The following is a 17,780-nucleotide window of genomic DNA, read 5'->3' on the forward strand; positions in this document are numbered from 1 at the left end:
CTAGAGGGTAAAATTGAATTTTTTCCCCAATTGCCAGTCATGATTAGACTAAACTAGAATCCACGTTTCCAACTCACAATTTAAATGTATTTTCTGTTGGACAACCAAATAGATCCTACTAAAAAAAAAAAAAAAAAGCCTAATTTTTGGCCATTTAAGTGGCAGTTTTCTATGGAAAAGTGGATACTAGAAGAAACCAATTTTGAAGATAAAAGTGATTCTCCAATTTTGGCTTTAAGAGCAAAGCTATGATTAGAGACTGAAGAGTAATAAAGATAAGAACAAAAGGTGGTATTGCCCAAAAGGTAATAGAAAGTTATGGAATTACCAGATGTGAATGGTCCTTGATAGATGTACAGTGTGCTTGAGGAATAAGATACTGGAGTGCAGAAGTTCTGTTTGTTGGGCTACTGCCCAAAAGCAAAATCAAGATGGGAAGAAACTTGACATTTATTGAATAAAGTTTCAGAGCTGGTGTCCTTTATGGAAATTGAAAATTTTACCTGATTTTAGACCAAAAGTAAGCTCTTTTTCTTGGTTCTCCCAGTCAGATTCTTTCTTTGTCCACCCCAGGAGTTCCATTTCTGTCTTGCCAGCTCTTTTGGACATTACTCTAGTTACCCAAACTGACTTGTCGGTAATTCCTTGTGTGTGGATAGAGTCTGGTTATATTTATAGGTTTAGCCCCACCCTGTATTTCAGCAGGAAGTGGGTGGATGCTTAAGCCTTTAATGAAGCATTCCTCCATGTGGTTGCTGCATGGTAGTGAAGAACTGCTATATGCAAGAGTAAATTTATACTTCTTTAAACAACTTAGTAGACAGACTTAGATTACAGTAAGCCTGTGTGTCTTCTATCATTTTGAAGTCAAATGATTATTTGAATTTTCAATTGAAATTCTTGAATCCCTATGGAATATATATTCTTCAACATAAAAAAATTATATTTTGAAAGAGGAAACTGATCTACAAAGTAAACCTCTTCTCATATGCCCCCATCCAAAGGGTTGTTAACTATAGAATAATGGGAAATGCTGAAGTGAAAGCAGAAGTCCTCATTGCCACACACACAGCATCCCCACATGTTCTCATCTCCTGCTACTGCTGATCAGCATTTTGAGGGTATATTTCAAGAAGAAACTGCCCTGAGAAGCATTTCTGTTGTGATAATTATTGCTTTGGTTCAGATATACTTGCTTTTTGGATGTGATCATAGAAATCTGCAGGTATTATCAGTGAACTTGGCTCTAACTGAAGCATTGTTTACCTGTTTAATTTTAGTAAACAGGCAGTAATAAACATCATTGCAAAAATGAGCAGTCATCTGTCTTGTCTCCTGGTAATAACAGGAATTCAGAGTTTGTGAACAGATGAATGCCTCTTCCTTTCCTCTGACACACAGCCTTCCCCTGATACCTTCTTCCACCCCCTTCCCAGGCTCTTGGGGTCAGAGCTTTGACTTTGCACTGACCAAAGGCCTTGAGCTCTGTTAACAGTAATTTAATTAGTGACTCCATGGTGTGACAAGTAAATATTCCATGGTAAACTTCAAACTTCTACAGACTTGTAGAATCTCAGTGTTTGAGGGGACCTGAATGAATACTTTACTCAATTTCCAATTTAAAGCATGAATCCTGTCATGGCACTGATGGTCCAGACTGGTCAGTATACTGCCAGGCCATGGCAAGGAAGGGATTCCTTAAGATCTTCTATTTGTTCTCAGATTCGTTCTCAAGTCCCTTAGGTTGAAAATAGCCAGAGTTGAAGGTGGGGATTGTTGCTGGGTCTGGCCTGGATATCTGGAATTGATCCTAAAAGCCACTTTTTCCTTTGGACTTCTCTGAGTAGCCAACTCCCAGATCAGTCTGGGAGCCTTCCAGGGTGTTAATAACTTAACCTCAAGGCCCTGTCAGGAACATCCTTTGGACCATTCTGTATCCTACAGGTTCTGGTAAATGGTCAAATCTACCTCTGGAAAAGGGGCTTGATTCATGGTCATGATCCACCCTCTCTACAGTCCCTAGACTGTTGAAAATGCAAGTAGATGTTGCCCAAGTGAGGAGGTTATAGCTGCTTAGGTAGAAGCAAATTCAGAAATTTTAAAGTTTGGAAGCTTCTTAAAGATTATCTAGTTTAGTCCCTTTATTTTGCAGATGAAAAGGTGAAGTCCTCAATGAGAAGATCCTCTTTGATTTATTTATTTATTTATTTATTTTTTAATTCAGTTTTATTGAAATATATTCACAAACCATATAGTCATCCATGGTATACAATCAACTGTTCACAGTATGATCATATAGTTATGCGTTCATCACCACAATCTATTTCTGAACATTTTCCTTACATCAGAAAGAATCAGAATAAGAATAAAAAATAAAAGTGAAAAGAGAATACCCAAACCATCCCCCCATCCCACCCTATTTGTCATTTAGTTTTTACTCCCATTTTTCTACTGATTTTTTTTCAATTTTTTAACTTTGTTTATCAAAAAATTAAAAACAAACAGGCAAACAACAACCAAAAAACCCCCACAACATTTCAAACAAAGCAATGGATTAAGGAAAACAAATAACCTAAAATAACTACTTTGCTTCCAATATGTTCCTACCATACCCCAAGAAAATTAATAAACCATGTCCAAACAGAGGAGTAAGAAAAACAAATAATCTAAAATAACTACATTGCTTCCAACATGTTCCTACCATACCCCAAGAAAATTAACAACCCCTAAGAAAACAAAGGAATAAGGGAAAAAAAAAACCTAAAATAACTCTATTGCTTCCAACATGATCTTACTATATCCAAGAAAGTTTACAAACCATAATCATTCCTGAGCATTCCCATAACATTGAGATTACCCTCCATACTTTATCTGTTCTTATTAGATTATCATTCCCCCTCCACTAATTGGTATCTCTAGGTCCCCTACATTCTACAGTATAAAACATTGTACATTTTTCACAGAATTCACATTAGTGGTAACATACAATATCTCTCTTTTTGTGCCTGGCTTATTTTGCTCAGCGTTATGTCTTTTTTTTTTTTTTTTTTTAATCTTCATTTTATTGAGATATATTCATATACCACGCAGTCATACAAAACAAATCGTACTTTCGATTGTTCACAGTACCATTACATAGTTGTACATTCATCACCCAAATCAATCCCTGACACCTTCATTAGCACACACACAAGAATAACAAGAATAATAATTAGAGTGAAAAAGAGCAATTGAAGTAAAAAAGAACACTGGGTACCTTTGTCTGTTTGTTTCCTTCCCCTATTTTTCTACTCATCCATCCATAAACTAGACAAAGTGGAGTGTGGTCCTTATGGCTTTCCCAATCCCCTTGTCACCCCTCATAAGCTACATTTTTATACAACTGTCTTCGAGATTCATGGGTTCTGGGTTGTAGTTTGATAGTTTCAGGTATCCACCACCAGCTACCCCAATTCTTTAGAACCTAAAAAGGGTTGTCTAAAGTGTTCATAAGAGTGCCCACCAGAGTGACCTCTCGGCTCCTTTTGGATTCTCTCTGCCACTGAAGCTTATTTCATTTCCTTTCACATCCCCCTTTTGGTCAAGAAGATGTTCTCCGTCCCACGATGCCAGGTCTACATTCCTCCCCGGGAGTCATATTCCACGTTGCCAGGGAGATTCACTCCCCTGGGTGTCTGATCCCACGTAGGGGGGAGGGCAGTGATTTCACCTTTCAAGTTGGCTTAGCTAGAGAGACAGGGCCACATCTGAGCAACAAAGAGGCATTCGGGAGGAGGCTCTTAGGCACAACCATAGGGAGGCCTAGCCTCTCCTTTGCAGCAACCGTCTTCCCAAGGGTAAAACCTGTGGTAGAGGGCTCAACCCATCAAACCACCAGTCCCCTATGTCTGTGGTCATGTTAGCAACCATGGAGGTGGGGTAGGTGAATACCCCTGCATTCTCCACAGGCTCCTCAAGGGGGCACTACATCTTTTTTTTTTCCTTTTTTTTTTTTTTTTTAACTTTCCCTTCTTTTTTAAATCAACTGTATGAAAAAAAAGTTAAAAAGAAAACAAACATACAATAAAAGAACATTTCAAAGAAACCATAACAAGGGAGTAAGAAAAAGACAACTAACCTAAGATAACTGCTTAACTTCCAACATGTTCCTACTTTACCCCAAGAAAGTTACCTAATATAGCAACATTTCTGTGAACTTGCTCCTACTATATCCATCAGAAATTAACAGACCATAGTCATTCCTGGGCATCCCCAGAACGTTAAATAGCTTATCTGTTCTTCTTGGATTATTGTTCCCCCTTCCTTAATTGCTCTCTATTGCTAGTTCCCCTACATTCTACATTATAAGCCATTTGTTTTACATTTTTCAAAGTTCACATTAGTGGTAGCATATAATATTTCTCTTTTTGTGCCTGGCTTATTTCGCTTAGCATTATGTCCTCAAGGTTCATCCATATTGTCATATGTTTCACGAGATCGTTCCTTCTTCCTGCCGCGTAGTATTCCATCGTGTGTATATACCACATTTTATTTATCCACTCATCTGTTGAAGGACATTTGGGTTGTTTCCATCTTTTGGCAATTGTGAATAATGCTGCTATGAACATTGGCGTGCAGATATCTGTTTGTGTCACTGCTTTCCGATCTTCCGGGTATATACTGAGAAGTGCAATCGCTGGATCGAATGGTAACTCTATATCTAGTTTTCTAAGGAACTGCCAGACTGACTTCCAGAGTGGCTGAACCATTATACAGTCCCACCAACAGTGAATAAGAGTTCCAATTTCTCCACATCCCCTCCAGCATTTGTAGTTTCCTGTTTGTTTAATGGCAGCCATTCTAATCGGTGTTAGATGGTATCTCATTGTGGTCTTAATTTGCATCTCTCTAATAGCTAGTGAAGCTGAACATTTTTTCATGTGTTTCTTGGCCATTTGTATTTCCTCTTCAGAGAACTGTCTTTTCATATCTTTTGCCCATTTTATAATTGGGCCGACTGTACTATTGTCATTGAGTTCTAGGATTTCTTTATATATGCAAGATATCAGTCTTTTGTCAGATACATGGTTTCCAAAAATTTTTTCCCATTGAGTTGGCTGCCTCTTTACCTTTTTGAGAAATTCCTTTGAGGTGCAGAAACTTCTAAGCTTGAGGAGTTCCCATTTATCTATTTTCTCTTTTGTTGCTTGTGCTTTGGGTGTAAAGTCTAGGAAGTGGCCGCCTAATACAAGGTCTTGAAGATGTTTTCCTACATTATCTTCTAGGCGTTTTATCGTACTTTCTTTTATATTGAGATCTTTGGTCCATTTTGAGTTAATTTTTGTGTAGGGGGTGAGGTAGGGGTCCTCTTTCATTCTTTTGGATATGGATATCCAACTCTCCCAGCCCCATTTGTTGAAAAGACCATTATGACTCAGTTCAGTGACTTTGGGGGCCTTATCAAAGATCAGTCGGCCATAGATCTGAGGGTCTGTCTCCGAATTCTCAATTCGATTCCATTGATCTATATGTCTATCTTTGTGCCAGTACCATGCTGTTTTGGCAACTGTGGCTTTATAATAAGCTTCAAAGTCAGGGAGTGTAAGTCCTCCCACTTCGTTTTTCTTTTTTAGAGTGTCTTTAGCAATTCGAGGCATCTTCCCTTTCCAAATAAATTTGATAACTAGCTTTTCCAAGTCTGCAAAGTAGGTTGTTGGAATTTTGATTGGGATTGCATTGAATCTGTAGATGAGTTTGGGTAGAATTGACATCTTAATGACATTTAGTCTTCCTATCCATGAACATGGAATATTTTTCCATCTTTTAAGGTCCCCTTCTATTTCTTTTAGTAGAGTTATGTAGTTTTCTTTGTATAGGTCTTTACATCTTTGGTTAAGTTTATTCCTAGGTACTTGATTTTTTTAGTTGCTATTGAAAATGGTATCTTTTTCTTGAGTGTCTCTTCAGTTTGTTCATTTCTAGCATATAGAAACATTACTGACTTATGTGCATTAACCTTGTATCCCGCTACTTTGCTAAATTTGTTTATTAGCTCTAGTAGCTGTATCGTCGATTTCTCAGGGTTTTCTAGATATAAGATCATATCATCTGCAAACAATGACAGTTTTACTTCTTCTTTTCCAATTTGGATGCCTTTATTTCTTTGTCTTGCCGGATTGCCCTGGCTAGCACTTCCAGCACAATGTTGAATAACAGTGGTGACAGCGGGCATCCTTGTCTTGTTCCTGATCTTAGAGGGAAGGCTTTCAGTCTCTCACCATTGAGTACTATGCTGGCTGTGGGTTTTTCATATATGCTCTTTATCATGTTGAGGAAGTTTCCTTCAATTCCTACCTTTTGAAGTGTTTTTATCAAAAAGGGATGTTGGATTTTGTCAAATGCTTTTTCAGCATCTATTGAGATGATCAATTGATTTTTCCCTTTTGACTTGTTAATGTGTTGTAATACATTGATTGATTTTCTTATGTTGAACCATCCTTGCATGCCTGGAATAAACCCCACTTGGTCATGGTGTATGATTTTTTTAATGTGTCTTTGGATTCGATTTGCAAGTATTTTGTTGAGGATTTTTGCATCTATATTCATTAGGGAGATTGGCCGGTAGTTTTCCTTTTTTGTGACATCTTTGCCTGGTTTTGGTATTAGATTGATGTTAGCTTCATAAAATGAGTTAGGTAGTGTTCCATTTTCTTCAATGTTTTGAAAGAGTTTGAGTAAGATTGGTGTCAGTTCTTTCTGGAAAGTTTGGTAGAATTCCCCTGTGAAGCCATCTGGCCCTGGGCATTTATTTGTGGGAAGATTTTTGATGACTGATTGGATCTCTTTGCTTGTGATGGGTTGGTTGAGGTCTTCTATTTCTTCTCTGGTCAGTCTAGGTTGTTCATATGTTTCCAGGAAATTGTCCATTTCCTCTACATTATCCAGTTTGTTGCCATACAGTTGTTCATAGTATCCTCTTATAATTTTTTTAATTTCTTCAGGATCTGCAGTTATGTCACCTTTCTCATTCATTATTTTGTTTATATGGGTCTTCTCTCTTTTTGATTTTGTCAGTCTAGCTAGGGGCTTGTCAATCTTGTTGATCTTCTCAAAGAACCAACTTTTGGTGATATTTATCCTCTCTATTATTTTTTTGTTCTCTATGTCATTTATTTCTGCTTTAATCCTTGTTATTTCTTTTCTTGTACTTGGTTTAGGATTGGTTTGCTGTTCATTTTCTAGCTTCTTCAGTTGATCCATTAGTTCTTTGATTTTGGCTCTTTCTTCCTTTTTAATATATGCGTTTAGTGCTATAAATTTCCCCCTTAGCACTGCTTTTGCTGCATCCCATAGGTTTTGGTATGTTGTGTTCTCATTTTCATTCGTCTCTATATATTTAGCAATTTCTCTTGCTATTTCTTCTTTAACCCACTGATTGTTTAGGAGTGTGTTGTTTAACCTCCAGGTATTTGTGAATTTTCTAAGTCTCTGATGGTTATTGACTTCTAATTGTATTCCATTGTGGTCAGAGAATGTGCTTTGAATAACTTCAATCTTTTTAAATTTATTGAGGCTTGTTTTATGTCCCAGCATATGATCTATTCTGGAGAAAGTTCCGTGAGCACTAGAAAAGTATGTGTATCCTGGTGATTTGGGATGTAATGTCCTGTATATGTCTGTTAAATCTAATTCATTTATCAGATTGTTTAGGTTTTCAATTTCCTTATTGGTCTTCTGTCTGGTTGATCTATCTATAGGAGAGAGTGATGTGTTGAAGTCTCCCACAATTATTGTGGAAACATCAATTGCTTCCTTTAGTTTTGCCAGTGTTTCTCTCATGTATTTTGTGGCACCTTGGTTGGGTGCATAGACATTTACGATTGTTATTTCTTCTTGCTGAATTGCCCCTTTTATTAGTACGTAGTGGCCTTCTTTGTCTCTCAAAACATCCCTGCATTTGAAGTCTATTTTATCTGAGATTAATATTGCTACACCTGCTTTCTTTTGGCTGTAGCTTGCATGAAATATTTTTTTCCATCCTTTCACTTTCAGTTTCTTTGTGTCCCTATGTCTAAGATGAGTCTCTTGTATGCAACATATTGATGGTTCATTTTTTTTGATCCATTCTGCGAATCTATATCTTTTAATTGGGGAGTTTAATCCATTTACATTCAACGTTATAACCGTGAAGGCATTTCTCGAATCAGCCATCTTATCCTTTGGTTTATGTTTGTCATATTTTTCCCCTCTGTCTATTAATATCCTTTATTGTACCCATACCAAATCTCTTTAGTACTGAACCTTTCTCCAAGTCTCCCTGTCCTTTCTTTGTTTCTCTGTCTGTAGGGCTCCCTTAAGTATCTCCAGTAGGGCAGGTCTCTTGTTAGCAAATTCTCTCAGCATTTGTTTGTCTGTGAAAAATTTAAGCTCTCCCTCAAATTTGAAGGAGAGCTTTGCTGGATAAAGTATTCTTGGCTGGAAATTTTTCTCACTCAGAATTTTAAATATATCGTGCCACTGCCTTCTCGCCTCCATGGTGGCTGCTGAGTAGTCACTACTTAGTCTTATGCTGTTTCCTTTGTATGTGGTGAATTGCTTTTCTCTTGCTGCTTTCAGAACTTGTTCCTTCTCTTCTGTGTTTGATAGTGTGATCAGTATATGTCTCGGAGTGGGTTTATTTGGATTTATTCTATTTGGAGTTCGCTGAGCATTTATGATTTGTGTATTTATGTTGTTTAGAAGATTTGGGAAGTTTTCCCCAACAATTTCTTTGAATACTCTTCCTAGACCTTTACCCTTTTCTTCCCCTTCTGGAACACCAATGAGTCTTATATTCGGACGTTTCATATTATCTATCATATCCCTGAGGTCCATTTCGAGTTTTTCAATTTTTTTCCCCATTCTTTCTTTTATGCTTTCATTTTCCATTCTGTCATCTTCGAGGTCACTGATTCGTTGTTCAACTTCCTCTAGTCTTGTACTATGAGTGTCCAGAATCTTTTTAATTTGGTCAACAGTTTCTTTAATTTCCATAAGATCATCCATTTTTTTATTTAGTCTTGCAGTGTCTTCTTTATGCTCTTCTAGGGTCTTCTTGATTTCCTTTGTATCCCGTACTATGGTCTCATTGTTCATCTTTAGTTCTTTGAGTAGCTGCTCTAGGTGCTGTGTCTCTTCTGGTCTTTTGATTTGGGTGCTTGGGCTTGGGTTATCCATATCGTCTGGTTTTTTCATATGCTTTATAATTTTCTGTTGTTTTTGGCCTCGTGGCATTTGCTGAACTTGATAGGGTTCTTTTAGGATTTGTAGACCAATTGAAGTCCTTATCTCTAATTTATCAGATCTACAGCTTCGTGGAGTACACTTTCTCTAACTAACCAGCAGGTGGCGTCCACAAGCCACCTGTTCTCCACAAGCCAGTTCTCCCCTGCTTAGCCTTTTTGGTGAGTGGGGGAGTGAGTCTTGTGGGGTCCAATTGGTGTACCAAGCTTGTGTGTGTAGTTGGTGTTGCTTGCCCTGTATATGGGGCTTGTTTCTGGGCAGTCAGGGAGGGGGGGGTGGCTCTAACAATCAAATCTCCCTGGTGATCCTAGAGTTTTAAAGCTGCTGCAATAGTCTAATCCTTCAGTTCAGTCCTGCCAGTTTGTCTCTGCCACTGACCCACAAGTCCTTGGTATTGGCGTATGGCTCCTGAGACTTGCAAGTGGGCCCCTCTTCCAGGCCGTGCACCCCGGGTCCTTTGTTGAGGGATGACTGTGCTATGTCACAGGTGAGTGCCGTCCCCCCAGGGCAGTTCTGGGCTGCTGGGCTGTGTAGGGAGGCTCCCAGTCTGCTGAAATGATGGCTGAATGGGGCTTTGTTAATTCACACTGCTCTACCTTCCCAACTCTGGGACAATCAGCTGAGGTTGCAGGGAAGGCTAATGTCCACGCCCAGTTTTGTGGTGTGTGCCTGTTATTTGAAGCACTTCCGCCACACTGGGTTGTCTGGGGTAGTTCTGGGCTATGGGGCTGGCGATGGGCAGGAGTGTTTCCTGTCCACCAGGATGATGGCTGTGAGTGGACACCCCCCTTTTCTTGGGAAGTTGTGGTGTTTAGTGAATTTTCTCAGCCACTGGATTATTGCGTTTTGTCTCAGAGCTCTCCTAGTTCTGCTCTTGACTTGACCTGCCCAAATAGCAAGTCTTTGAAGCTTTCTGTATTGGGCTTCTTAGAGTAATTGTTTTAGAAAAAGAAAAAAGGATTAAAAAAAAAAAAACAAACAAACAAACAAAAAAAAAAAAACAAAAAACGGGCCCTCCTCAGAGATCTAATGGGTTATTGAAATGCTAAGAGACAAAGCAACCAGGGCCATTAAGGAAAGGTCCACAGGGCAGAGAGATCAGCTTTTCTTCAGGATTTGCATATGCGCCTCAGGGCCCTTCCCCTTTCTGTGTTCACCAGAACTCCAAAAATCCTCCGCTTTTTGACCAAAAGGGGGATGTGAAAGGAAATGAAATAAGCTTCAGTGGCAGAGAGATTCCAAAACGAGCCGAGAGGTCACTCTGGTGGGCACTCTTACGCACACTTTAGACAACCCTTTTTAGGTTCTAAAGAATTGGGGTAGCTGGTGGTGGATACCTGAAACTATCAAACTACAACCCAGAACCCATGAATCTCGAAGACAGTTGTATAAAAATGTAGCTTATGAGGGGTGACAATGGGATTGGGAAACCCATAAGGACCACACTCCACTTTGTCTAGTTTATGGATGGATGAGTAGAAAAATAGGGGAAGGAAACAAACAGACAAAGGTACCCAGTGTTCTTTTTTACTTCAATTGCTCTTTTTCACTCTAACTATTATTCTTGTTATTTTTGTGTGTGTGCTAATGAAGGTGTCAGGGATTGATTTAGGTGATGAATGTACAACTATGTAATGGTACTGTAAACAATTGAAAGTACGATTTGTTTTGTATGACTGCGTGGTATGTGAATATATCTCAATAAAATGATGATTAAAAAAAAAAATCCTCCGCTTTTATTTTGGAGTTTTTCGTGTTGTTTTTTTTCTATGCCTGTCTCCTCTCTGCTGGGCTGGCTGCTCTCAGATTCTCTGGTGTCTGGTCTCAGTCTATCTATGGTTGGAGTTTGAATCAGTAGAATGAGTTTCCGATAAGGGCTGCCACTGCAGTTCTGCCTTCTCCTTCCCGGAGCTGACAGCCCCTCCTCCCCCGGGACTGAGCCTGGCAGGGAGGGGCGCAGGTCCCCTGGCCGCAAAAACTAACAGATTTCGCTGATCTCAGCAGTTCCACGTTTTCATGAGTGTTGTATGAAGTATGCCCAAAGTCAGATTGCTGTGTGGTGTCCAGTCCACGCAGTTCTTGGCTTTCTACCTACTTTCCTGGAGGAGTAACTAAAACATACAGCTCACCAGTCTGCCATCTTGCCCCGCCTCTCTCTCCCCCTCTTTGATTTAACAAGCATTGTATAGGTCATCCAATCTGATCTCCTAATACTTTCTTAGAATCTAGTAATTTCTTCTCCAGCATCCTTGATAGCTGGTCATCCAGAGGATAGGACTAGAGAACTCATAACCGAAAGAGAACCCAATGTAAGATAGCTCTAAAAGGAATTAACTAAATTAAAATCTACTTCCCTATTAACTTTTATCTTCTCAGCAGTTCTGATTTAATTCCTCTCCTTTGTAACATCCCTCAAAGTATAAGACCTTTTCAGATCCCCAGATTAGCAAATACCACCATAGCATATAATTTCCCTAATCAAAATATAACTGAAAAAGACCTTTATAGATTCTATAAAGGTAGGGCATTCCACTCTTTCATGTATCCAAAATTTCTTTTTCTGCTTAAGAACCACTATTTTCTAGGTTTTCAGTTTCTCTTCATTTTTGGCACTGGCACTAGCAGTTAGCTCTTTTCAGGCCACTTTTTATAAAGAAACATACTTTTTATCACTTTTTGAGCATAAATGTACAAAAGTATAAAGAGAGTACAGCATATAGGACTAAAGGGCTGGATCACCCTGGCCACCTCTGTCTCTGGTTTCTCTGTATTTGCTAACGTGGTGGGCCTCTCCATTTTTACTGTCTACTTAGACTATGAAGCACTTCCCGATTGGTGGTCTTACCTCTAGTCTTCTGCCCAAATATAACAAGGGTGCTTCTGTTAGTATTATCTGTCTGGAGTGCAGATTTGTCCATGTTACTTCCTTGCTTAATTCAGTGGTTCCCCAACGCCTCGTGCTCCACAGATTTTTCCAGTAAAGTACTACCTATGATAGAGGAGCCTTTCTCAACTGGAGTTTTTTGAAAGAATTAAGCCCTAATGGTCTTAGGCATCCACTGTATGTAATGAATGAACTTTTCTCCTTTCCAACTGGAATGTGCTAGTTATGTACAGTCTTGGGGAGAATTGAAAAAACGGTCACTCTAATAATTTTTTGTTCTGTAGTTCAGATGAGGAACCCAGTTGTGAAAGACTGGAGGAGAGAGAGAGTCTATGTTCTTCAGAGATCCAGGATCATAGCTGGAGCAACTTCAGAAAAAAACAACAAATTTCATTGAAGTCTAGAGTTTTATCTTTTAAATTTTTTATGTAAATATTGCATTTTACTCCAATGTGTCCTTGGTTAAAAGTGTTTTAAAATATTTACCAATGAATAAAATTGATTCTACAGGAAGATTTACCTAGGGTCTGTGAAGTACAAATAACTCCCTTTTTTTTTTAAGTCTTGTATGGGCATTTTATGTATGCTATATTATTTAATGTCTGTAGGAAAATTGCCCAAGATCACACAGCTAGTAAGGTGTCAGGAGTCAGGGTTCAAACCCAGGTATGTCTCAACTCTAAAACCCATGCATTTTCCACTACTTGAAACTGAATTGAAAGCCTGGAAATCTTTGCCCCAGTTTTAAGTTTATTTTCACCTCACTAGAACAACAGAGTATAGAATTTTATTTTTCTTGGTCAAGTTTATAATTCCATACTTATGCAAAATACCAACCAACCCTTGATTATCCAAAAGAAAAATGAATAGGATACAGGTAATTCCATATAACTGAGCATCTTGTCTCTCTTTGGTGGCTTTGAAACAAAGTAAATCGCTTCTATATAGCAGACTTACTTTTCTAATTGCTTTGTCTTGATGGATATTGACTGTCATTTATTGAGTACTTTCTAACTGGTTATGGGAGCTGACTTTTCTGGCAAAAGGAAGCCATCTTGATATTGAAAATTTGATACTAGTTAAACCCCATCCAGATGACACAGAGTTAACTCCATTTGTGTCTGCTTACGTAAGGCATATGGGAAAGCATAAATGCTAAAGTACCAAGGTGTTAGAAGTTGTTCTCCCACCACCACCACTGCCACAACCCACCCTCACCCCCAATCTGACATTTGCCTAGCCATCTGAAATCCAGTTTTAGGTGTCCAGAGGGAGAGTCCAGAATGCCCTGTCAGTGTCCATATTCAACTCAGAATTGCAAGGTGATCCAGTTTCTTTTGCTCCTCTGAGAAGCTGGAACAGCTATACAGGTGATTGCTAATGGAGTCTACAGTGGCTGTTTCTAGTCATTTCTGACTCCACCCTTGAGTTTCTGGTTCTTTCTGAAAGCCTAAAATCTGGGAATCTCTGGGATATCCAGAAGGTGGTGTACAAAGCCCTATGAGTTTCTTTTATTTGTAACCTCTTGCCTCCTTTCCTGTTTTAAACTGTCTTTTCTCACCATGTGTTACTAGAGATTGCATCTTGGTACCTGATACCCTTTACTTTAAGTAAAAGAGAGGAAGAATTAAACTGGAAAGTCCAGAATTTAGATTTGCAAGCCTGATGAATGAAAGGGGAACTTAGCTGAGAAACGGAATGGAAATTATTTCCTTAGACAGTAGACAAGTATTCAGGAAACACCTCTGCACCCCAAAGATAGGCACAGCTGCCACACAGTGACTATTAAAGGGAGGTTCAAAGTTATGAGCAAACAGCTGATTCTCTTGGTTCTTAGGCTGTTGCTGTTGGTGACAGGAAATCTTGTTCCCCAAGCTGCTGGCTTCCTGATTTATTTTTACCCTTAGCAGATCAGAATGTCCATAACAAGGAGCAGTCTGTTCCAAAGGGTTCTGCTCCCCTTTTTTTTTTTGGACTTTTGGTCAGACAATATGTTGGTTTGCTTTTGAGATCTATGATGTTTAACTTGGTTTAAGCATTTTGTATTCACAACTTTTTTGTTGATGAGCTCGTGTTTTAAGATTTGATGTAAGTAAACCTCTGTTTTGCCTTTTTGAAGAGGAGTTTGCAGTATTGGAGAGTTGGGTATGTTACCTTTATGCTTTACATTTTCATTTGAAGCAAGTTTACCGTTTTTCCTAGTACAAACATCATTATGCTGTTTTAGATTTCTTTAGTTTTCACTTGATATGGAAACAGGAGCAGCCCAGTGTACCTTGGCTGTGGTCATAAACATTTTGTTGAGAATAAAACCTCCTCCTAACCTTGTAAAACTGGGAATTTGGTAATCTAAATCTAAAACAATAGCTCAGCATGAACCTGAAGTGCCGGGGGATTTCCTAGGGAAAGGGGCTCAGCTGACAGGATAAGAAACAGTAACTGGAAGGTTTCCGGATCTGTCCAGACATTTCCTGCTGTCTCAAGGGCCTGTTGGCTCAGGTGTATCGAACCTGATGGAAAGGAGAAAGGGGAGCTGTTGGGTAGAAGAGAAAGGACCAGAGATTCTTATAGCACATTTTGTTCAGCATCATGTTTGACATAGTGAACATGTAAAATTTTCCTTGATATTCTTTCATTCTGTCAATATACAAACTAAACTTCAGTAGCATGAACAGATACTGGCAACTAATATTCAGTTGTACATTAGCGATCATCAATCAGGGGAGAACTGGAAAGGTTATATCCGGATGTATATCAGTGGAATTGCTATTGGCAGCTTGATTTCATTGTGGAGATTATCAGATGACAAAAGCTCTTTTTGATCCTTATAATTGGTGACCTTGAATCTGATCTGTCCTGGTTATGGGCATCCCAAGGTGTTAGGATCTCTATCATCCATTGCCTGCTGAATGTGCTGTCTCTGGTCATGCTTCTTTGGCCTCTGGAGACTCTTATTGGTTTGACCAGAAGTCATTTAAAGGTTTTTAGGTTTTTATGCTGCCTGTGTACCTCACAGCTCAGAATGTCTAGACTTATCCAGCAAGCTTTTTAATAGCACATCTTAAAGGGGGGCGGGGAAGGTGGATGGGGAGAAAGAGAAAAAGAAAAGAAAAAAAAGATGGATGGAAAACAGGGGAGAAAAGATTTTTTAAAGCTGTTTTAGATCAGAGCAAGACAAAAAAAAAAAAAGACTCACAGCACTAGTGTGCCTGGAATTTGTGGTTGAGTAATACTTTCTTGTTATTTCTTTTTTAGGTTGTTTTTCATCATTTAGAACATTGCCTGAAGCAGGTCCACCATGCCGTTAGTAACGAGGAACATCGAGCCAAGGCACCTGTGCCGTCAGACATTGCCTAGCGTTAGAAGCGAGCTGGAATGCATGACCAACATCACCCTGGCAAATGTCATCCGACAGCTGGGCAGCCTGAGTGAGTGCCGCAGAGAGCCTGTGCTTTGCCCTCAGGGGTCGTTGGTGCTCTTTATTTAGTTTCCTTCTCCTCTGTATTCCTATTTCTCCCCATCTGCCTTCCCTAGGTAATGAGAAAATGTATCTCAACCCCCTCCCCAAAGAGAAGCTCCTTTCTCGTACATTATTCCCCTCAACCCTTTTTGCATCTATCACCACTCTCTAGGTTTCCTTCCCCCTCCCCCTCCACCTGCTTCAGAAGAAATCTGTGGGAAGGGTGGCAGGAAGAGCTGCAGCAGAAACTGCAGATGGAATGACAGAGCAGAATTCTCTGTGTAAAGTGGGAGGTTCACCGAGCAGTATCTTGGGTCGGGGAATGTGCCTGTAATTGCACGAGCTGTTCGATATAGCCTGACTTTGTTGAAGCCTCAAATGTACCAGTAGTCTCTATCTATTCAACACCTCCTCCCACTTTTCTTTCCAAAGAGGAATAAAGCAAACATGCATTCAGAGAGATTTGGGGTAATTTGTCCACTCTGGTACACATTTAATTGTGCTCCAAGCCCCCAGGTCCAAGTTCAGGATACAAATTACTTCTGCAGTCTCTGGGTAATGGGAGTTTTGCAAGTTGCACAAACACACAGTAACTGGAACCATTCTTCTCCTGGGATGATGATGGGGGTTATTCCAGTCTGTTTTGGAGCTGAGGGAAAGCTGGTGCAACTGCAAAAAAAAATTTTTTTTTAATTGGCAAGAATGAATGAGACTGCCTTGAGTGGGGTACATGCATGTGGTTTGGATTTCATTCTAAATCAGGCTGATTTTGCTTGAAGCCAAGGTATGGGAAGGGCAGATGCTTGGATAAGCTCTGCATTTGTCTAGTGCCACTCCAGCTCTGTCAAAATGCCATTTTAGTCATCTTCCTTAGCAAAATGATCTTGGTGCAAGTCATTTCAGACACTCACCCTTCCTGTCGCATCACTGCCCTTAGTGAAGGCAGTGGAATATCAAGAAAGCCTTCATTCTCCCAGATAGTAATAGGCCCTGCCTTTAAAATAGGAGTCTGAGAAGACAGAGCTCTTTGTGACCAGATGATATATAGGGTCTGAGATTCCTACACTTTAACCTAGCTCATCTGGCCATCTCAGTTGATCCAGGCTTAGGGAAGCCTGGATGGGGCATCACGAAGAAATGAAACCCTGCCAGTGCTTTCTTACACAAAGGAACATTGACAGCAGTGAAACAGCAGTGCAGCTGACAAGGGAGCACATGAAGACTGCAGAGAGCCTCACTGCTTTTTAAAGGCATCATTTCTGCTTCTGTCATCCTGAGAAGGCCAGATAGGTAGAAGTCAATCTTACACTGCTTCCTTTTCCAAAGGACAAAGGACATCTAGCTAATGATGCTTCTTATTCTCACCCAGCAGGAGTTATGCTCTCTCTCAGGTGTTTTTCCCAGCTAGTGTTGATGGATACCATTGCTCACACTCTCCCCTTGTGATCTGAGCACTCCTGTCTTGAAGTAGCCTATCTGGGGGCAGGGTCGCTTGTGCCTAAGGAAACAGGGTTTCCTCACATTGTGGGCCTGATTCTTTTCCTTTTTCATTATCAGAGAAGATGTGGATTTACCAGAAATTCATGCATGAAATACAGGATTCTCATACACTACCCCACCATCAACACCATGCATTGGTGTGGAACATTTGTTACATTGATGATAGTGCATTTTTTATAATTGTATTATTAACTAAAGTCCATGCTTTAATTTAGGGTTCACTGTGTAGTGTAATTCCATGAATTTTTTTATATTTTTATTCTGTTACCATCTATACAATGACATTTCCCCTTTTAATCACATTCAGATATATATTTCAGTGCTGTTAATGACATTTACAGTGTTGTACTACCATCACCACTATCCATTATCAGAACATTTCCATCATTCCAAATAGGAACACTATACATTTTAAGCCTTAACTACCCATCCCCTATCCCTACCCCGTCCCCTGTTAACCTATATTCTAGATTCTAACTCTGTGAGTTTGCGTATTCTAACTGTTTCAAATCAGTGAGATCATACAATATTTGTCCTTTTGTGTCTGGCTTATTTCACTCAACGTGATGTCTTCAAAGTTCATCATGTTGTTGCATGTATTAGGACTTCATTCCTTTTTGCAGTTGAGTAATACTCCATTGTATGTACAAACCACATTTTATTTATCCATTCATC

General features: G+C 39.5%; 1 protein-coding gene across 2 annotated transcripts in view; it reads left to right on the forward strand.

Annotated features, from left to right (window-relative positions):
* Positions 1–17,780, forward strand: part of WASF2 (WASP family member 2) — a 91,191-nt gene that overhangs the window by 50,889 nt on the left and 22,522 nt on the right. For both annotated transcript variants that reach the window (XM_037828025.1, XM_037828026.1), the window contains exon 2: positions 15,401–15,573. In XM_037828025.1, coding sequence (XP_037683953.1) covers positions 15,444–15,573 — 130 coding nt within the window. In that variant the 5' untranslated portion in view covers positions 15,401–15,443. The remainder of the gene's footprint in view (positions 1–15,400; positions 15,574–17,780) is intronic.

This window comes from Choloepus didactylus, chromosome 2 (assembly GCF_015220235.1).
Source record: "Choloepus didactylus isolate mChoDid1 chromosome 2, mChoDid1.pri, whole genome shotgun sequence".
In the NCBI taxonomy this organism is placed as follows: Eukaryota; Metazoa; Chordata; class Mammalia; order Pilosa; family Megalonychidae; genus Choloepus; species Choloepus didactylus.